The 22,937-nt window shown below is 34.5% G+C and overlaps 2 protein-coding genes across 2 annotated transcripts; both read right to left on the bottom strand.

The window, feature by feature from the left end:
• Positions 1 to 1,498: 1,498 nt before the first annotated feature.
• On the bottom strand, positions 1,499 to 1,936 carry LOC105421744 (uncharacterized). The gene has a single exon (XM_011630335.1). It carries the CDS (start codon positions 1,934 to 1,936, stop codon positions 1,499 to 1,501), a length of 438 nt encoding a protein of 145 aa, XP_011628637.1.
• Positions 1,937 to 17,144: 15,208 nt separating this feature from the next.
• LOC18448318 (alcohol dehydrogenase 1) lies at positions 17,145 to 21,313 on the bottom strand. Its single transcript, XM_006858388.4, has 10 exons — positions 21,158 to 21,313; positions 20,694 to 20,830; positions 20,490 to 20,536; positions 19,198 to 19,523; positions 18,946 to 19,028; positions 18,753 to 18,828; positions 18,577 to 18,638; positions 18,259 to 18,354; positions 17,686 to 17,847; positions 17,145 to 17,538 (listed from the first exon to the last, which is right to left on the bottom strand). Exons 1-10 carry the CDS (start codon positions 21,192 to 21,194, stop codon positions 17,422 to 17,424), a joined length of 1,143 nt encoding a protein of 380 aa, XP_006858450.1. The 5' UTR covers positions 21,195 to 21,313; the 3' UTR covers positions 17,145 to 17,421.
• Between the last annotated feature and the right edge of the window lie 1,624 nt (positions 21,314 to 22,937).

Raw genomic sequence — 22,937 nt, forward strand, 5'->3', positions numbered from 1 at the left:
TATGAAGAGAGAGAAGCAGCACCGGCTGTGAAGAGAGAGAACCAGCGCCGACTGTGAAGAGAGAGAAGTAGCACCGGTTGTGAAGAGAGAGAAGCAGTGATGGCTGTGAAGAGAGATAAGCTGCACTGGTTGTGAAGAGAAGGGCAACGCCGGCTGTGAAGAGAGAGGGGCAGTGCCGGCTGTGAAGAGAGAGAGAGAAAGAGAGTTATCGTCGTACATGTAATGGGTAACGACATGCGTGAATGCCAGGGAAAAACCTTTTTATGTTGTGCTTGCATGAGCATGAGCACCACATGATACTTGCATGAGCATAAGCACCACATGACACTTGTATGAGCATGAGCACCACATGACACTTGCATGAGCACTACAACGCTTGCATGAGCATGAGCACTACCTAACACTTGTATGAGCATGAGCACCAAATGACACTTGCATGAGCATGAGCACCACAAGACACTTGTATGAGCATGAGACCACATGGTACTTCTATGCCATGTAGCCCTTGCATGAATGACACTTGTCACTTGCATGTTATCTCCCTTTTATGCTTATAAGTACCCCCATCCCATCTCTCTCAAGAGTTTTGCACCTTCTATTTCTCTCTGCCACGTTTTTCCCCCTTTAAATCCTTAAAAATTCCAGTCCTTTGTGCCCACTGTTGAGAAGCTTGAAGAGTGAGCTGTGTGAAGGATTTGGGATTTTCTTTGTTCATCTGCCTTTTGTATGATTGTTTTAATTTTTTTCTATGGTTTACTCCGTTTACCGCATTATTAAAGCGTTGAGTTCACTCCGACCTGAGTGACATACGCTATATCAAAATCACAGATATCCTCCATCGCGTACAGAATGAAGGTCGGGGGGAAGCTACAATTAATCTTGACTATTATATGAGAAATTCGGTAATTAAATTATTCCATTGACCATCCTCATGGTTGAGAATAAATTTTTTCGAACTTTGTAACACATCTGAGCTGTGAGCTATAGGTAATTGTGACTTCCTCGTACCAAAAGTAAATGGTCTTGTAGGTTATAATTCTAACTTATAGGTCACATTGTATGGCTACTTCATTCTTAAATTTATTTTAGTGGATTTTGAGGAAGAGATAACCACCTCTCTCTCTCTCTCTCTCTCTCTCTCTCTCTCTCTCTCTCTCTCTCTCTCTCTCTCTCTCTCTCTCTCTCTCTCTCCAATGAGATATTTAGTTTCTTATTGAAATATATGATAAATGTTTCAATTAGTTCAAAGCGAGCCATAGAACGTGGAGAGATAGAGAGAGAAGCATAATCCTTTAAGGTACATATAGAATGGTTAAGTTCTGAATCAGAAAATGTTTGTATAAAGCTTTTCAACCTTTTTTTTTATTTTTATCGTTAACTTAGATTCTTTAATTGGAGCCAAGGCTCGAGCTTACAACATATTACAAAGATCGTAACAAAGAAGAGAAGAGAGGAGAACAAAGATGAGAGGGGGATAGGGGGGGAGAACTAAAAAGACCTAAGGGGCAGACCTAGCTAGAACATCAGCCGCACCATTTTTTTCACAATTAACGTGGCAGAAGACGACGTTTTTGCTAGAAATGGCTAATTGGATGTCATCCATGACAGAAGTCCAAAGCCAAGGGGCTTTGTGAGGGTGCTTGTACCAAGAAATAATGTTTGCCAAATCACCCTCGACAAGAACTTTAGAGTGACAAACCTGAAGCCTGCTGACCCCTTCCTTAACTGCACAAAGCTCGATTTCATTGATATCACAAAACTGCAAACCCCCACTGTAGATGAAAATAGGATCTTCAAGATGGTTTCTAAGAATACCACTATAGTTGGCTACAACTTCAACAGCTCGAACACTACCATCAAAGTTAAGTTTGAGCCACCCTTGCAGAGGTGGTTTCCATACAGCAGACTTAACAATCTTAGGGGGGTGATGTGTCATTAATTCCAAAAAACTAGTAGCAAAGCAATATTTAGGGTAGAGATTAAGCTACGAAAGAATCTGAACCCATAAAGTGGTCCCTCGGATTACCTAGTTTTTAATGTGCTTTATATAATGAGATCTCCCTTCAAAAATCCTGACATTCATCTCTTTCTAAATGTACCACAGGACCGCTGCTACCACCAATCTCCACAAAAGATTACCCATCGAGGGGAAAGGGGGATTAAGAATCATTCTAAAGAACTAATGAATATTCTGAGCCATTACCCAATTCCCATTCGATATGGAGGCCACCCAACACCAGATAGAATAGGAAAATGGACAGTGCTGGAAAATGTGACTACTACTCTAGGCATCTAACTTGCATTGGATACAAGCATCTACCAGAATTTTACCCAGTTAATATTCTATCATGTTCAAGAAGCCACAAGAATGTAGTGATTCTCTTTGAGGCTTTGACAGACCAAACCTTAGTATGACTATTAGAGCTCTGAAAAATCATGTCATTGCACACTTCAGCATATAGAGATTTAACTGAGAATGCACCATCAGCCGTTAACTCCCAAATTAAAGATTCTTTTCTCCTGAGGAAATAAGCTACATAATGAAGCAGTTGTAATAGGGAGATAAATTGTTGTTCAGAGATAGCATCTATCCTTTTGTTTCGCAGTGAAATGTCCCACGTACAATTCATACCCTCTCCTTGGAGCATCTCATAAATGCAGTTATTCTTAGTTTCTGACAGTTTATACAGCTCTGCGTAGGTAAGCTTCAGCGTGGAATCCCCAATCCACTTCATTAACCAAAATTTCATAAACCTACCATCACCCACCTTCATCCGAGCATAAGTCTTGAACATATTCCTCACAGAGTCTATCCCTTTCCAAATAAAAGATGATGATCTTCCTTCTATGAGTTTCTTGGGGAGAATATCTGACTCATCTGTCCCATATTTGGCCAGAATAATTTCCTGCCACTCCACGTCTTGTTCTTGAGCTACCCTCCACCGCCAATTTGGTTAGCAGTGCATCATTGAAATATTTCAATCTTCTAATACCCAATCCCCCTTCATGCTTTGGTCTACACACTTGCTCCTATCTTACCCAATTGTATTTGCGGTGTTCTTGAGAGGCACTCCAAAGGAAGTTCCCCATTAAGACTTCTAATTTCTTGAGCACCGAGGCTGGGGCTTGAAATAGAGAGAGAAAGTAAACCAGGGACTTAGCCAAGGAAGAGTTTATCAAGGTTATTCTTCCCCCAAAGGAAAGATATATGCTTTTCCATTCATTTAATTTGTATTATGCCCTCTAAATGATAGTATCTCAGACTAAGACCGACAGCCTTCCATCTACCAAAGGGACACCCAAGTATTTGGAGGGAAAATCTTCTATTTCACAACCCAACCTTGCATTCTATTCTCTAAGTTCCTCAGTGGAGCAATTGATCACTATAAGCTTAGATTTGAAAAGGTTTACCTTAGCTCCCGAGATTAATGCATAACACCTCAAAAACAGCCAAACATATTGAATTTGTTTGAGGGAGGCTCTGGTCAATAACAATGTGTCATCAACATACTGAAGGTACGAAATTTGCTTACAATATCCTTGGATCTTGAGCCCATGAATAACGTTCTTTTCCATAACAGATTTCATCATCAAACTAAACGATTCTCCAACAAGGGTGAACAATAATGGAGACAAAGGGTCTCCTAGACGAAGGCCTCTAGTGGCACGAAAGTAACCACAAACCTTTCCATCAAAAAAGTCATGCCTGAAAAATCCATTGAAAAAAGTTATTTTGATGGTGAAAAGCCATCTAATTTATCACCTCAACCTTGAGATATCTGGATGTGAAAAAAAAAATTAAGTACCAAAGATGATACAACTTGTAATACATTATCTAAACTGTCTATTCTCAAGATTTTCAAGTATTCATAGATTTGTTCGATTTTACACCATTTTTCGAGTTTGAAATTTTCTAATAAGATGTGAAGTAGTTTTTCAGGTTATCATTGAAATTTCTGAAACCAAAAAAGTCATCAAAATTTTCGACACCAAAATTACATCTTTAGATAAGCTTTAGAAGTGCGCCTTAATTAGATTATCTAAGGTTGACACCTTCTACAAGGGAAAAGTTTCCATACTTCTCCTACATCATAGAATATTTATGCTTCCCTGACCATCCAACTGTCCAATTTTGTTCAAGAGAGCCACTCACAGTTTGATCTTAGATTTGACGTCTCAAAGTATTTTATTTTTAATTTTTTTTATACAAATTGTATGAATATAAAATTTGGGACATGCTATAGTCTCGTTGGGGCTCACCTATAAAGAATATTAAAAATAATTTTTTGATAAAATATAATGACCAAAATACCCCTTGAAATTTTCATGAGTAGTTTGATCGTTTTATTTTATTGAAAATATTTTTTTTTATATTTTTCATTAGTGAGAATTTAATAGAGGATTGGACATACAAATTTTGGTGTCAAAATAGTTTACATAAAATAAAAAATAAAAAGAAATAGTGTAGAGATGTGACATTTTGATTGGAGCAATCTTAGCTCTCCATTCAGAATGGACGATTGGATAAGGGGAAGTATATAAGTTTTATGTTGTAGGGAAAGCATAGAAGCTTGCCCCTTGTACAAATTACATCCAACTATTTTAGTGACCCATTTCCTTATTCCATTTAGGGGCATTTGTCATTTAAATTGATATAGTGGATAGCCCCACTGAAGAAGTGGGGTAAGTTTTTATATCTAACATGAGCCATTTTTTGTTTTGGAAGAACAGGAGCTTCATCATCATCATCAAAGTCTTTTGCCAATTAATTGATGTCGACTACATGAATCATGTTCTGTCGTTTAGTTTTATTAAGGGCTATACCTTCAGTGAGTCTATAAGTTCCCATATCATTTCTCACTACCTCCAATTATGTTATCTTGGATCTACCCTTGTTTTTTTTTAGCCTTGTACTTAAACTAACTCGCACCTCCTAACAAGTACTGTATTGGATATGCACGACGCATGGCCAGCCAACCTATGTTTGCTTTCTCTTATCTTATCGCCTATTAGTCGACACCTAAATTCTCCTAAATGTATTCGTTTCGAATTCTATCACTTTTTGTCTTGTCACTCAATCTCAACAGGCGTAGGAACTTCAAGCCCCAAATATTATATTACGTTATTTCCAAGTATAGAATACCTACAATAAGTAGATGATTCAATTCTTTCTGTACATTCCAAGTATATAATACCTACAATAAGTAGATGATTCAATTCTTTCTGTACATTCAATTGCAAACGTGCCCAACGTGAACACCTTTCCATTGAGATCCACATTAAATCATAAGTTTTCCCATAAAGAAAGAAAAAAATTACTTATAAAATATGTGGCTAACCATCCAATTATCTGACGACAATTTCCAATCAAGATGAGGATGTTGCATAATGCTCTATTCTAGGGTTATGAAACTACGAGTTGCATTCTTATTTCTTTTATAATTAATGAAAAAAAAAGGTAGGGGCCATCCCCCCAATGATTTAACCAAAAAACAATCAAGATGAGGATATTATTTTTCACAAGGATCGGTAGAGTGCAAATAAAAAGAAGTTCATTTTTAAAGTTGGCCACTAGATTAAAGAGGTTGAGCCCTTCAATTTTGGGTTCTTAAGCTTGCTCATGCGTAAGGTTTTATACTAGAGAGTGAACCTCCCAACAAACTCTTGGAGGAGCAAAGGATCTTTGGACACGCTATAGAAGCCGTTTTATGGCTAATATAAAAGCGACGACTTCTATAAAACAATGTCAATTTAATGACTTTTTAAACAACATCACACTTCTTACGAAACAAACACAATTTCGTGAAAGGTGCACCTTTGCCCTTGCCGTTGCCGTTGCCCTTGCCGTTGCCCTTGCCCTTGCCCTTCATTACATGCATGTTTGCTCACTACAGGTAATTGTTCCTGAAAATTAAAAGTTCTTCTTAATTGGGAAAAAAGCCGTTAGAAGAAAGTTATAAGTGTATATGTTTGGTAATTTATTGGCATATTAAAGAAGTTTTAGGTACCTGTGTTTAACAACCTGTTCAAAAATAAAGTCCTGTTCATTTAAAAATTATTAAAATATTATATATGAAATATTTTTTTATATTAGACATAAAATAATATATAATATATATTGTATTGTAAATAATTATCTATTGTATTGTAAATACCTATCATGTAAATAAACTATATTATACAAAAAATATATTATATTTTATATTATGTAATATTATATATATATATATATATAACAGCTTATATTACATAAAATATATTATATATTATACAATAAAATATAAAATAGATGTTATATAATATATAATATAGTGTATTTTATATTTATTTGTATTATATTATATTATATTATATTATATTATATATATATATATATATATAGGGTTTGTCTAGAATTAACAACCCCTCAAAATACAAAGGTTCAAGTTAAAAAAGGTTGTGATGAGTATATTTATCAAAATAATCATTATTTTTTATTAAAAAATTATTAAAATAGGTAACTTTATCATTAAACAATGACAAATTTGAAATTTTTACAAAAGTATAATGACATTTTGGAAGTTAGTGTCCTAGAACTTTATTTGTAGAGTGTCATTGTTGTTTAGATAAAATTTTAATTTTACCCCTTATGGAGATGATAAAAATACCCTTTGTCTTGTAATAATATTTACAAATTTGCCCCACAAAAACAACTTTTTTAAAAAATAAACAATAAAATTAATAAATTCATCCTTCACAACTCTCTCTATCTTGAACTTTTGCAATTTGAAAGGTTGTCAAGTTTATAATATCCCGTATATATATATAGTAATGATCCTATAGGACCCTCTCCTCACTTTTGTGTGTAGGACCCCAAATGATCACCATTAAAGTTGGCATAGATCTCTAGAAAATTTATCATATAGGTGTGAGACGTGACTTTTCTAGAGATCCGTACCAATTTTAATGATAATTTTTTAAGAGTCCTACACAAATAAATGTGAGAAAGTCTTATTTTATTTATTTATATATATATATATATATATATAACATAAACATAATACAAATATAAATTAACAATATTTTTTAAGTTCCATCATTTTAGGCACAAGGGTATAAAAAAGCTCCCAGTGGAACTTCTTTATTGTATAGTATTCGGCATTAAACACCGTACTTGTATAGTCATCGAAAAATTCCTTCTTCCAATTATTAAACACCGCCTACGAGAATAATTTAGTTGTTGACCAGAGTTAGATAATGAAATTTTTCTCTCTAGAAAATGGAACCTCTCGCTCTCCCCGCCATCTTCAATTCTCTCTACGCTTTTATGGTAAATTGGAGTTGGGGATCGTTTCTCACTTCAAAGTCATCCCATTCTTACACACCGGAAGATGGATGTCACCAAATCCATCTCATGCTTTCCAGGAAGTTGATTCCCACTCTCTCTCTCTCTTTGATGGAAACTACCACTCTTTCTCTCTCATCAAAAATTCTTTCTCTCTCATCAAAATTTGATTTGCTTGATCCACAATAAACCAGAGCTTTTCCATACCATATATAAGAAGATTGTGGCTATGCACATGTAATAACAACAAACCCATCACTGCATTTCAAACCATTTCTACAGAGATTTTGGCTCTACAAACCAGAAAAGATATGGGTTTTCTCAGCTGTTTTGCGGTCTTCAAAGTCTTGCTCTTGCAGCCATTTCAGGACTCCAATTCTTCCTCCTCTTTCTCTCTCTACAATCTCAGCACTGAACAGAGCAGTTGCATTAAGAGACATGAAGAAGTGACCGCGAAGAATGAGATGAAAAAAGAGATATGCGATAATGAAAAGAGTGATGATGAATCTGTAATGAGTCGGAAGAAGAGCGAGGATAGTTGCAAGTCAGTGATAGTTGTCCCATTTTTCAAGTCTTCTTCTCATCGCTCTCCCGTGTAACCAAATAAATAAATTTTATTTTTGGTTCATTGAAGCAAATCACCTTTGTATCTTATGCAAATCACATCCAAGCTTTCTTTTTTCTTTTTTGTTTGCGAATCGATTTTCAGGGATGTGGGTTTACTTTATGATTGTTGAGATGAATTTTGAGAAATATTTTTTCTCGAGAGAGTTATCGAAGAAATGATAGGTTCTTTTTCCCATAGCTGTATTTACTACTACTTTTTTTTTATTATTGTTGAATTTGTGCTTGTGTAAAACCGAAAGAATGTTGGATTTAATTTCCTGTGCTCCTCTCACATCATTTGGTATTAGAGAATGGTCCAAGCTACTGCAACGGCTAGTCGTGGGGGTCGCAACTATAGGAATACCGAGCATGACAAAAAATATAAGAAAATTTATGACTTGACAGGGATGGTTGAAAAATTGTTGCAAAAAGCAAGATTGCAACATCACACATCGAACAAGATGAGATTTACGTTGTTATATCTATATTGTGCGAGTTCTTGTGGAGAAGGACGTAAATCAAAACACGAGTCTAAATGGGAACAGCTTGATGCTATGCTTGATTGTACTTATGAGTTCGATGCAAAACGGCATCGACGAGAGCATAAGCGTAGAGAAAAATTAGGTAACCAACAACCACAAAGTCAATGTTATAGGCCTAAGGGAGTAGATCGAAATCAATATAGGGATGTGCAGATAAAAAATTCTACCACATTCAAATCCACCCCTAAAGCATGATCATCCCAGGCTAGGAGATTGACACCTCCAACCCAAGGAATTATTATCCCTACAACAAAACTTCGATCTAAGCATTACACAAATAAATTGATAAAAGTATGTGATTTCTTAATCAAAGAAAATCCTAAATATCTCACTAGGGAGGTTGATGCATTGATAGATACAAAAATCCCTAAATCTAATAAGAAAAGGGTATATGTATTTGTAGATTAAAAAGGGTATATGTATTTGTAGATCAATCTACTGAAAAAAGAAGGATAATTGGGGATATGCTTAATAGTTTTATTGATGGAATGATGAGTATTTTAAATCTAATAATGACAAAATTCAATATTGTGTAAATTATATGGAAATTTTAACTTCTAATACTATCTTTGTTAAAGACAATATTGAATTTGTAAGTGAATCCCTTTTAATGAGCAAGGAAAAGCATTTTATAATTGTAATCAAAAGGGATTTAGGATTGGATGAGAAAGCAGAGGCAATAGCTTCTGATCAAAGCAAATTGTTGATAGTTAGACATAAACCATCTTTGTTGTCGTTGACCAAGGAGATTCCACCCAAGTCTTCTAAAGACGAGATTGTGGCTCTACTCTTAATCCAACAACCTATAGAGAGAAATGATATTGATGATAGTACTTGTAATGGCATTTCTCTCAATATCTATTCTAAATCTGTGGGGCTATGGGAGATGCACATCAAGGAACTTAAGGTATTTTCAATTAGGTTCCTTGATAATGGCTTTGATATAAGTAATATCCATCTACATATCAATAATGATGTCTTCAATAGTGAAAGAAAGGCATAGTCAATATTTTGTTTTCAGTGGAAGATTTTGATCTCAAATAATGAAGTTTGGACTAAAAGACACAATGGGTTGAATATATGACTTGTCTTAGTCCACTTCAATATTCATGGCCGAATTTCTCAATTTTTTTTTTATAATCAATCACAATGTTGGAGGGAGATGGAGGCCCATGGTTTTCTACTTTTTTATTCTGGTCTTACTAGTGTTTATGCATTAGAGTGGCACAACAGATATATGGAGAGAGTCATTATTCAAATCCATACTAATGCTTTGAGGTGCAGATTCATTAGCCAATGCACTTTTATCACCCTATTTTAGTGTTTGTAAGTTCTTTATTACAAACTTCATGCTTGATTCCATGAATTACAATGGCAATGATTTTTGTGAAATGGCACATTGGAGTTCTCAGAGAAGGCATGGGCCACGGCATCTTGAATTTCTTTCTTCTTTTGTTTTGTCGTGATTTTAGACCTTATGATTATGCCCTCTCTGTTGCTAACAGTGTGCGCATGCATTTGAATTCAAGGGATTCAGCCTTGAGTGTTCAAGTTCATGGGTTAGGTGTTAAATGGAGCTTAGATTCAAGTGATTTTATAAAGAATTCTTTAGGGAATTCTTTTATAGCACTTTGTGCCAACTGTGGTTCATTGTGGAATGCACAAAATTTTATTTTAAGAATTGACAGCATAAAGATGCTCTTAGATGGGGTTTTATGATAGGAACTTGTGTTGTTCAAGTTCATGGAGGATAATATCTTATTTTTGTTTCAAATTTCATGGGCTTACACTTGACATTGAGTGAGCTGATTTTTGCTAGCTCCTTGTTGGCATTTACAACTCCTGTCATTCTTGAACATGTAAAGCAAGTCCATGTTTTCATGCCGAATTTGAGACCTAAAGAGGGGTTTGAATTAGATAACGAAGACAAGCATGTAGGCATAAACCTCAGTGGTAGTTTCATTGACATTTTGCACATTTCTTTAAGTTGTGAGGCCATATCTTTCTTCCTTGCACTCAAAGGAATGAATCAGCTGAGCCTCAAAGCAATCATAGCGATTTCCAAGTTCTTGGGTAGTATTTATCAAGCTTGGTAATGTTTTGAGCTACAGTTTTGTCATTAGCTAAGGGCATCATTGTGAAACATGAACCTCACTTCCTTGAAGATTTTTGAGAATTAATAAAGTTTGCAACTTATGTTGAAATCATGGAGTGTTAGTATTAGCTTATTTCCAGGGCAATTCTTTCAATACCAGACATGAGAGAAAGTTTTTTTCGATCAGGAATCAAAATTTTTTGGTGGGAAATAATTCTTCATCATCTTCAAGGGTAGTCAATTTTGAATTCTCAATCAGTAATGCCTTGTCAGCCATTTGTGCTGAATGGATGACTATCAGAGGTGCATCCTGGTTGTTTAGCCTCATGCCTTACAAAGAACAATTGCATGGAGATGTAGAGTTTCACCATCAACAAAGGGAGGGGGAAGAGGCAAGAGGAAAAACTCGGGACAAATTTTTTTCCAACCAGGGGAGTACAATGCAAATGGTATTCGAGATGTTTATTTATTTATTGTTTTTTAGAATTGATTTTCAAGGATATGGGTTTACTTTTTATCTTTATAGGAGGTGTTGTTAGACTTGTTTATTTATTTTATGATTGTTGGAATTACTTTTAAGGGACATTTTTTTGAAGAGAGATTTTGTGAATGAAGAAAAGAGAACTTCTTCTTCCTATGGCTTGATTTACAACTAACTTATTTTCTCTATTATTGTTGAAGTTAGACTTGTTCAAGATCAAAAGAAGACCAGATTTAATTTCTCGAGCTCTTTTTGTATCATTCTCTCTCTCCCTCAACCAAATAACTGAACTTTTGTTTTTTCATTGTACTTGATAACCAGCTCTTCTAATCTCTCTCTCTCTCTCTAAAAAAAAAAAAAAATTATAAAAAAAAGTCACAAATGAATAATACCAGGAATAAGAGAATTTCATTCACAAAAGATTACATTAACTAAACAACAACTAGTTACAGTCATTTATAAAACACTAAAATGAAATAATGAGGTTAAACACCTCATGAAATAGGAAAAACACTAGAAACAAATGAAGCTTCAAAAAAAGTAATCCAGTTGAGCTGACTCAACCACCCACAAGTACTTTATTTCTTTTTGCATCTTCAAGTTTCATGAACTAGTAGCAAAAAAGTTGAAACTAAACTGAAGCTATTACACTCCCCTATTTGACATCACTCTTCCATTCGAATGATGCAGAGAAGGTCGACCCCTTTGAGCAGGTATTCGAAAGCCTTATTGATCTCTGAGAATGGGATTGAATATGTGATGAATTTCTCCAACTTAAGTTCCTGCTTCATTAGTTATCACATATTAGTTAATACCAATCTTCATTCAGAAGAATCTCCTTTATCCTCTATACACCATTGAAAGGTAAACAATTCAATCAAGAACATAAAAATAGCTTCTCTCTCTCTCTCTGAGTAGTTAAAACATGTAATGTGGGCCTTTTTCATGTATTTGTCAACAACAAAGGGAAGATCCCGACGTGGCTTATAATTGCCAAAGAACGTTCCTTTGAGAGTCCGTTCATTGAGCACATTCATAGGGTGTCTTGAACACTACATCTTTATGAGGCACCCCAGCACAGCTACACCCCAGCCATGTTAACAAATTTACAAATAACAAAAGTGTTCAATCAAAACTTTTATATGTTATGCAATCAAAAGCACACAAATAGGTATACAAAAAGATATAAAAGCATACATAAATACATATACAGATTGCCAGATATATAAATAAAAGCTTTAATCAAAAGGGAGCCAAATAACATAAGGAATTTTATAAAAACACACCGAAGTTCAACATTTACGCAAATTGTTTAATTCAATTTCAAATAGCCCATCATTTATTTATTTTTTATCAAATTTCAAGTGGCCCATCAAGTGACATGTCAAATTATACAACAGGTAAAATGTCAAGTAGTTCAATGTGAAGTTCTTTCCATTGAGATCCACATTAAATCATGTGATGAGTTCCCAGAAAGAGAAAAAAATACTTATAAAAGTTATATCTAACCATCCAATTATCTAAGGACAATCTCCTATCAAGCAAGATGAGGTTATTATTTTTCGTAAGGATTGATGGACTGCAAATCAAAAAGTTCCCTTTAAAGTTGGTCACTAGATTAAAGAGTTTGCGTTCTTGAATTTTGGGTTCTCAAAGTTTCTCCAGCATAAGATTTCATGTTAGAGATTGAATCTACAAACAACCATCACAGGAGCATAGAATCTTTCGACATGTTATGGAAGCCATCTAGTTATGGTTTATATTCAAGTGATGGCCATCAATTTAATGGTTCTCAAAACAACTTCGTACTTCTTACAAAAACAAAAAAACACAAGATTTGGTGGAAGCTCCGGCTTTGCCATGCCCTTGATTATGAAAAGACTTTACTTCACTAACTTCATAATGCTTTTTCTCTCTCTAGAAAATGGAACCCCTCTCTCTCCCTCATCTTCAATCTCTCTCTCCATCATCTTCGATCCTCTTTAGGTTTTTTTTGAGAAAATTACATCTATATCATTTTATTTAACCATTATTATGTGATGATATGCGATATTTATGTAGAGGTCTTTTTCCCTTATTTTTATTTTTTAAAAAAATTTACCTCCAATCCGATGTTTTAAACATTCGATTGCATATTAAATTTATTTTTTTCATTTTATGAACATATTAAACCTTCAAAAATTGAAGTCTAAACACAGTTCGATGTTAGACCCTTCAAAAAATATGGCCTAAATGCGGTACAATGCTAGAAATATCGGATCGTCCTAAACCTTCAAAAAGTGAGGTCTAAATGTGGTTCGATGTTAGAACCTGTAGCCACCCCCTCGAAATTTTGGATAAAAAAACTCCTAAAAGCCTTGATTATGAGCCCGAATGACAACAAAAACCTTAGTAAACCATAGGCAATCTAGACCCAATATAATTATTCCAAAACTGTTCAAAACTATCCAAACTTTAAGCAGACCCTGAGAACTTTCCAATTGTCCGAGAATCGCTTGAATCGAACCCAAGGATAAAAAGATCCAACAAATTATAATTTAGGCCTTAGAGGCCGAGGGCAGAGTGTCGGGCCGAGGGCAGGGCAGTGATACGGACGGCCAGTCCGAGGCGCGTTCTAATGATGCAGTAAATACATTTAATGATGCAAAAAAGGCATTTTATGATATAGTAAATGTTTTTTTTTTAATTAGATAAGGCAAAAACTCCAAGATAAATCCAAAAAAATCTAAAAAAATTAAGAAAATTCATGGATTGAATCTTATAAATACCCATTCCATAACTCAAAAAGGAGAAAAGAGATCAAGAGAAAATCCTACAATTAGAAAAATAACCCAAAACTAGAAAAAAAACAATTAAAAAATTTCTAAAAAATTGGAAAAATTCCAAAAAACAATGCTCAAATTTCGTAAAAATCCAGAATTCATATTCAACCTTTGGAGATCCTAAACCCTTAAAAAACTAAGAAAATTCTTCTCTAATCCCGAGAAAATCCTAGATAGACCCTATCTAAATTTCTTAGTTTTTCTCTTTGCCTTAGGAACATTATATCTAGATAAAAAACCTTAGATCTACCAATTCCAGCAAACAAATGCATCCAAAAAATGAGATAGTTGCACAAATCGGAAGAGTAACCTAATCCAAACCCGAAATTTCGAGTTTCGGATCCCTAGAGGTAAGTATCTATTTTTTTTTGTTTAATTTAGTTTGGTTTTCTTCTTTTAATTTTATGTTTTATTTTATTTTTCTGAAAATTAATTTATTGTTAGATTTAATTAATTTTATAAGCGCTTTTTTTATATCAAAATACGAATTTGGAGCTGACGCTGCTAGTGGACCCGAAAAAAGACCGGATTTGTATAGATCTGAGATTTTTCTGAGCTCATAATTCAAACGACCCAACTTTCTCTACATTTAAAAACATAACTGAGTTTCTTCTAAAATTTGAGCAAATCTCATCCCAGAAATCGGCACAAATTGAAACGTAAACATAACCATTGGATCGCCTTAAACCTTCAAAAAATGACGCCTAAATGTATTCCATGTTAAAAACATAGAACCAACTTAAACCTTCAAAAAATAAAGTCTAAATGCGGTCCGGTGTTACAAACATCTAAACCTTAAAAAAAAAATGAGGTCTACATGGGCAATTGATGTTACCAAACGGTACAATGATTAAAAAATCGGACTGAAGACAAATTTATTAAAAATAAAAAACTTTGAGGGGCCGTCCTTCCGAGTAATAACCATCTATTTTGAGTCGTTTTCGTTACGAGGGTTTAAAAAATCAATATGGACCCTATACTTCATTAGTAAATTGGACTTTGGAATCCTTTCACACTTGAAAGCAATGGTTTAAAAAGCGGATGAATGACCCCGATCGGGCATCTCAAAAACCGATCCTGATCGGCGAATCGGCAATTCGGATCGAGAATCGGCCATCCGGATCGAGAATCGACTGAATCGGTCAGATTAAAGCTTCAAAAAAATCCAAAAAAATTATTAAAATTCATTATAAATATTGTTTTTTAAGAATCCAATAAGAAATGAAGGTACTACATTATTAACTTTCATTTTTTTCATCAATTTGTGAATATTGAGATGCTTTTTCCATGTATAAATTTATGTTAACCATTAAATTTGCATCACATAAAAGAAAAATCATAGAATTATCATAGATAAAATATATAATTATACATGGACTATTATAAAGAGTAGACTAATCAATGAAAGAATGGCCATTAAAATCTCGTTTTGGCAAAAAACCCTAATCTAATAAAAAAATCCAAATTATTACAGCCTAACTAACTATAATCCAAAATTATTAAAACCTAATTAACTATAATATTATATACTTAAATTATAATTATTAGTTTACATTTTATAATTATTTTATTAGACAAATAATAACAAATTAAAAATATTTTATAATATTATCTAATTTAAAATGTATTATTGACAACTGTAAGAAAAATAGTACATTACATGATTTGTGATGTAAAAATTAATAAATAAAATAAAATATTTGGTTATCAATGTAAAAATTAATAAAATGCGTAAAAATTTTGGAAATAACACTTCAATTTTTCAAAAATTTATTTTTTTAGGTTTCTATAATAAATTTAGTGAAAGAGATTGTTAGTAGAAAGATGGAGATTTCAAATAGAATAAACTTTTTATGTTTTATTTTTTTATGCCTTTCATTTTATTTAAAAAAATAATTATACCACTATATACAACAAAAATTAACTACTATACAAAAATTTAACTTTTTTATTTTTCATTTTTTTATACTTTTTATATTATTTACAAAAATATTTATACAATATATACAACAAAAACTATACAACACAAAAAAATAACGCCCACGGGGGGACTCGACCTTGATCACATGAAAAAACAAAGGTTTTAACCACCACACCACCTCACCATATGTGGTTATACTTGATGATTAATATAATATATTTAAATTCCCTTTTAATTTAATGATGTTTGAAAATTATCCCACATCAAAAGATGAGTATTCCACTTTGGTATATAAATACATATGTAACATAAATTAAAATGTTTGTGTAGAAATATTAAGATAACCTCACACGTATAACACGCGTGCACGTGCGCAACGCACTCATACAGTGAGGAAACCGGGTAAACCGGATAGAACCGGATTAGAACCGACGGTTCTTCTCTAAAATCGGATGATTCTCGGTTCTGTATCGAAACCGACACGAACTGTGCCTGTTCCCGGGTCGAACCGAGCGACTCGCCGATTTTTAAAACACTGCTTGAAAGTCATCTCATTCTCACACACCGGAAGATGGATAGCACCAAAGCCATCCCATGCTTTCCAAGAAGTAGATTCCGAGTCTCTCTCTCTCTCTCCATCTCTTCTTGATGGAGACAACCACTCTTTCTCTCTCATATAAAGCAGATCACCATTCTCTCACTACAAATTTTTCTCCAAATCACTCACAAACACATTTTCCCGATGTCCGACAAATGTGGCTTGATCTGCAAGAAATCAGAGTTTTCCCACACCATTTACAAGGAGATTGTTGCTCTGCATAGTAATAACAAACCCATCACTGCATCTCAAACCATTTCCACGGAGATTTCTGTTCTACAAACTAGAAAAGAGATGGGTTGTCTCAGCTGTTTTTGGGTCTTCAAAGTCTTGCTCTTGCAGCCATTTCTGGACTCCAATTCTTCCTCCTCTTCCTCTCTCTACAATCTCAGCACTGAACAGAGCAGTTGCAGTAAGAGTTATGAAGAAGAGACTGTGAAGGATGAGATGAAAGAAGACATATTTGAGAATGAAAAGAGCGGAGACGAATCTCTAATGAGCCAGAAGAATAGCGAGAGTAGTTGTAAGTCAGAGATAGTTGTCCCATTTTTCAGCTCTTTTTCTCATCGCTCTCCCCTGTAACCAAATAAATAAACTTCATTGGTTCATTGAAGCTAATCACCTCTCTTTCTCTCTCTAATAAATGACTTTTTGTTGTTCCGTTGTAGCTGATAACGAACTCTACTGATCTCTCTCTTTTTCTCTCTCTATGTATGTCTCCCAAAAGAAAAAAAAAAAAATAATGTCAACTATTACCATAAACAAGATAATTTCATTCACAAAGGATTACCATTAACTAAACAACGACCAGTTACAATCATTTACAAACCACATAAAAGAAACAAAGAGGTTAAACACCTCATAAAATAGGAAAAAAAACAGATAAAAATGAAGATTCAAAAAAGATAACCCGATTAAACTAGAAGCAACCACCAACAAGTACTTTATTTCTTTTTGCTTCTTCAAGTTTCAGGAACCGAAAGCAATACGAGTTGAAACCGAACTGAAGCTATTACACTCCTCTATTTGACATTACTCTCCCATCCGAATGATACAGCGAAGGCCATCCCCTTCGAGCATGTAATCAAAAGCCTTATTGATCTCTGAGAATGGGACTGAATGTGTGATGAATTTCTCCAGTTCAAGTTCCTGCATCGTTAGTTATCACATATTAGTTAGTACTAATCTTCATTCAAAAGAATCTCCTTTCTCCTTTACACACCATTGAGAAGATTAATAAACAATTTAATCAGGAACATAAAAATAGCATCTCTTTCTCTGAGTACAATAACTTGCCTTCTTCATGTATTTGTCAACAACAGAGGGAAGATCAGAACGCGGCTTATAGTTGCCAAAGAACGTTCCTTTGAGAGTCCTTTCATTGAGCATATTCATGGGGTGTGTCTTGAACACTGCATCCTTGTGAGGTACCCCAACTAGCACAGCTACACCCCACCCCTGATAACAAAATTCCAAACAAATAGCAGTGTTCAATCAAAATTATTATATGTTATGTAATCAAAAGCACACATAAATATGTATACAAAAGATAGGAAAGCATACATAAGTGGACGTACACATTGATAGATACATAAATAAATGTTTTAATCATAAGGGAGCTAAATAACAGAAGGAAATTTATAAAAACAAACTAAACATTTGAGCTATTCAACATCTACCCATATTCTTGAATCCAATTTCAAATAGCCATCATTTTTCTTTATCAAATTTCAAATAGCCCATCAAATGAAATGTCAAAATGGGTTTGGAAATTTATCAAATTATATATGGCGTAAAATGTTAAATCGTTCAAATTTTAGGTGTATTTTGTTAAATTCCATATAATAGAATGGAGGAGAAAAGCTTTACATCATGAACACATTCAAAAGCAGCAATCATAGCATCGACGTTCCCTGTACATTCAACACTACGGTCCACCCCACCATTAGTCATCTCCACTAGCACCTGAAAAGGGCCCCAAGAGCAGTTCAAACAACTCAGTTTTGTAGAGCATATTATGGTAATTTAGACGAAAGACTACTGATCAAATAAATTCAAATACCCAGAGTATAATGGTAAACTTAGATAACCAATAATTTCACTCGATTACATCTTAAACAAACCCAACAATTTGTAACATTCGAATTTGGAGAATGGGATGATTGAAGCAAGAGTTGAGGAAGGTACCTCTTGGACTGGTTTGTCATAGTCTTTTGGGTTCACAAACTCTGTACAGCCAAACTTTTTGGCTAGAAAAAAAAAAAAGAAGAAATTTTAAGAAAATCAAACAAAAACAGGGGAAAAGTATTATGATTGTAAAATATTATGTTCGGCTTTTTTTATGGATATGTTCGAGATATTACCTTCTTCAAATCTTTTTGGATTCACATCAACACCAATTATCCTTGAAGCACCAGCAAGTCTTGCTCCTTCAGCAGCCTTAATGTGCAACAATTCAATGATAATGAGAGAGAGAGATATAGAGAGAGAGAGAGAGAGAGAGAGAGAGAGAGAGAGAAAGGCATCATATATTGTTTAGAGTGTAATCAGACATACAGCAAGGCCGACAGCCCCTAATCCAAAAACAGCCACTGATGATCCTTCAGTTGGCTTCGCGACATTCAAAGTTGCACCCAAACCTGTTTATCACGAAACCGACAAACACAATCAATTCCATAATTCATAACAATCCATGGAACTAGATATCAAAACAAAGCAACTGTAGAAATGCTATAAACAGAGGAACCAAAATCAACTAATTAACATAACAAAGTAAAAGGAACCGAATTAATCGAGATCTTAACTAACCTGTTGAAATACCGCAGCTGAGAACACAAACTTTATCAAGGGGAGCAGTGGGATCAATCTTAGCTACACATCCTGTATGGACGACTGTGTATTCACTGAAAGTGGAAGTCCCAACAAAGTGATAAATCGGTTTTCCATTTATTGAGAATCGGGATTTTTCATCACTAAGCATCACCCCTCTATCTGTGTTGATGCGAAGAAGGTCACACATATTGCTTTCCTCTGATTTACAGTGAGCACATTCCTTACATTCACCTGTGAAGACAGGGAGGACATGGTCTCCTGGCTGAAGCTCTGTCACACCTTCACCAACACTCTCCACCACCCTATTAGAGGGAGGAGAGAGCACTACAATTATCAGAATTTGAATGATTACGATAGTATGATCAACCATTATATGAACTACGAAGTATGATCCATGAAGAGCCGAAGCTATAACCATTTAAGATGGGCATAATTACAAGATCGAGGGATAAAGTCATAAGAACTGCATATTGATCGAAATTGTGAACGAGACCAAAAACTGATAGGTTTTTGGATAAAAGAAAATATGCATATGCCTGATTTACAAAAGAAAAAGGATTTTATTCATTTTCATTGTCAAATTCTCACATTACTAGGTTTCAAAATCAGTGATCATAACTCCAAGAATGATGATCAGTGATCAAGGCTTCAATTTTCAGAGTATTGGTCGGTTTCAACCAAAATCAAATTATAGTATTGGGTAACTCTCAAGTCTCAAGTTTACATCCAAAATATAAATGCTAAAAACTAAACAAAAAATTCATGAGATACAGAAGTTAAAAGCTGATAATCTTTTTAGTAAAAACTCAAAATTGAGTACCGGTTTTAGATCCCATAAGCAAACAGATATAATTAATCGACATTATTATATCAAATCAATAAAATTTGAAACTGGTACCTCCCATAAAACAACTACAAACATGATTAACAAAGTATAATTAACCAATAACATATCATCTAACTGATAAAAATACCCCATGAACCATAAAATGGCACATAAGAAGCAGTTCATTACTAAAAGTAATAAATGCAAAAAACAGAGAGTCGAGAAATACAAAAAGTAGGCAAACCCAACTAGCCAGACAATACTCACTACACGGTCTGATTTTGAGTTAAAAAACTAAATTCGTGCAAAAGTAATGAAATTTCCAAGATTAGCAGAAGAACTTCATATCCTTAAGAATACAATGAGCAGATGACAATAAAAGCAGTGTGTGTGTGTGTGACAGAGAGAGAGAGAGAGAGATAGAGAAAGAGAGAGAGCATACCCTCCTGCTTCATGACCGAAGATACGAGGAAACAGTGGCTTCTGGCCCTGAAATCACAAAACTTGGATCGTCATTACTAATAAACACTGAATTCTTCAATCTCATATCTCTTACCAGAACATTAATTAACCAACTTAGAGATAGAATATGTGATTTGTAAAGAAACAAAAACAGAAGAGAGAGAGATTAAGTATAACTGAATACCTTGGCCTCCCAAAAATAGACATCAGTATGGCACAGAGAAGTGTATAGGATCTTGAGCCTGACCTCCATGGCCTGAGGAGGAGCGACCTCAACCTCCTCTATCACTAATGGCTCCCCTGCTTCCCATGCAACAGCAGCTGAAACCCCACAAAACCCATTAACAAAATGAACGAAATTAAAATAACCATTAAAAAAATGAACCAAATTAAAATAACATTCTTAGAAAGAAGAATCATGATTTACAGTAAGAAACCAACAAGCATTTTGTAAAAGAAGGATCTCTGCAAAAACTTCAGTACAAATTAAGCTTTCAAAATCATCATGAAATCATCATATGGGCAGTAACCAAAATGGGTTTCTGCCAAACCGATGATCTCAACGACGGCTTCTGTGAGATGAAATTCAAGAGAGATGAACACAAATATGAAAGGAAAGTAGATGAAACAGGGGAAAGGCCTCTCCACCTTTGCAGCGAATCACTTGACCAGCGGTACTACCCATGATCTCTCTTAACTTATTACAAGTATAAAACCCAAGAGCAAACTGTCCCTCTTTTCCTGAACTCTCGCTCTAACCCCTCCCCCTCTCTCTCTCTGTTTGATGAAAACTAAATTGACTGTAAAGCAAAGAAAGTGGACTGTATGCTTTGGTTCCACTTTGGATGGATGGGTTCTGGCTTTTTCCAGGTATTTATAGTGTGAAACATCGGCTAGAGAGAGAGAGTTTTTTTCATATTTAATTGATAGAACGCGGATTTGGCGAAGCTCCTGGTTTTGGTTTCCAATTTGCATGTAGAGGGTGAACGAGGAACGATGGTTTTAGTTTCAGGTGGACGAAAATGCCCCTGGTTTTACCATTAAGCGTGACTTTGGAATTTTAGAATAACGAAAATAATCCTGAAATTTGTACGACAACGGACTCTTGCCCTGTCTAAATTTACGCCCAAAGGCCCTCAGACACTCGGATCTCTCTAATCTGTTTATCATGGGTCTTCCGAAATTTTTATTTTATATTCATGATTTTTTTTTCCTCCTTTTTCCAAAATACGTCACTTGATATGAAGTAGGGGTGGCAATGGATCTGGACCCTGATCCTGACTCGGATCGGGACTGAGACCTGGGGAGTAGACCCAATCTAGGTCCATGTATGGGTTCAAAAAATAGACACGACGGGTCGGGTCCGGGTCAAATTTTGGATCCAAAATACTATTTGGGTCTGCGTCCAAATCTTGGACCCAAATACTATTTGGGTTTTGACAAAAATTTTCAGTTCCCAATATATTTAAATGTAATTAAATATATAGATATTTTAATTTTTGAGTTGGGTCCAGCTGCTCCGGGTCCGATAACATTTTTGGGTCTGGGTCCGACCGAACTCGGATCCAACCCGACCTGACCTGTTGCCATCACTAGTCTAAAGTAGGAGCGACTTCGGATCAAAGTTGCAGAGAATTTCCTTACTTCTGATCTGGGCCTTTCAGTTTTTGAAGTGAATTTCAAGTCTTATAATGTACAAAATAGTAAATAATTTTTTACTTCGGACCTTGAAGATCTAAAATCGATACTTAAAAATAGGGGTACATGGAGGGAATTAAAATAAGAAAAAAATGGATACAAGCTTCAAATACAAAATTTTAAGAGAAAAACTCTAAGAACCTAATATAAGAGTATAAGAGGGGCATGAGTATAAATTTCTCTTTGTATTTCTTTGATTTTATATTTACTTTTAATATAAGCAAGTCATAATCATGCTTGTCCGTCAAATTTTAAACTGAATGGTTATAAATGTGTTATTGATTAAATCCAATATTTTAAAATAAATAAAATAGATTTTTCAAAAAAACAAATAATAATAATAATAATAACCAATAACAAAATAATAATACCCGCTCCAAATCTTCTACAACCAAAAGCCTCTATTGCCTTCAATATCTTTGATCTTTGGGAGGCGTGACCAAAACGCTCTTGTGAAGCTAATGCTATGCCCTATAGTGGTCCAATTATCTCTAAGTTTAAGAAGAATACAACTTTGATGCTATCATTATGATGGTTAAAGCATCAAATTTAACACCATAAAGCTCTTCTTTTTGAGCATCAAATAGACCCAAAGGTTAAAAAAAAGACAGGAAAAATGGATCAGGCCGGGGCGACTCTATCATGGCCCTAACTGGGTAAATTATGTACACCAATCTTTTAGCCTCATCTTCTTTGCTTATTCTCTCAACCACCAAAATTGTAAGGTTCT

The sequence above is a fragment of the Amborella trichopoda genome, chromosome 11 (genome assembly GCF_054954075.1).
Source record: "Amborella trichopoda isolate Santa Cruz 75 chromosome 11, AtrichopodaSantaCruz75HAP2 v2.0, whole genome shotgun sequence".
Taxonomy (NCBI): Eukaryota; Viridiplantae; Streptophyta; class Magnoliopsida; order Amborellales; family Amborellaceae; genus Amborella; species Amborella trichopoda.

Excerpts from the sequence above, each read along its gene's own strand:
- LOC105421744 (XM_011630335.1), bottom strand. The coding sequence starts at position 1,936 with ATGACACATCACCCCCCTAAGATTGTTAAGTCTGCTGTATGGAAACCA.
- LOC18448318 (XM_006858388.4), bottom strand. The coding sequence starts at position 21,194 with ATGGGTAGTACCGCTGGTCAAGTGATTCGCTGCAAAG. Across the intron at positions 20,831-21,157 it reads TCAAGTGATTCGCTGCAAAG|CTGCTGTTGCATGGGAAGCA; the intron begins GTGGAGAGGCCT and ends GTGGGGTTTCAG. Across the intron at positions 20,537-20,693 it reads TCTATTTTTGGGAGGCCAAG|GGCCAGAAGCCACTGTTTCC; the intron begins GTATTCAGTTAT and ends TTGTGATTTCAG.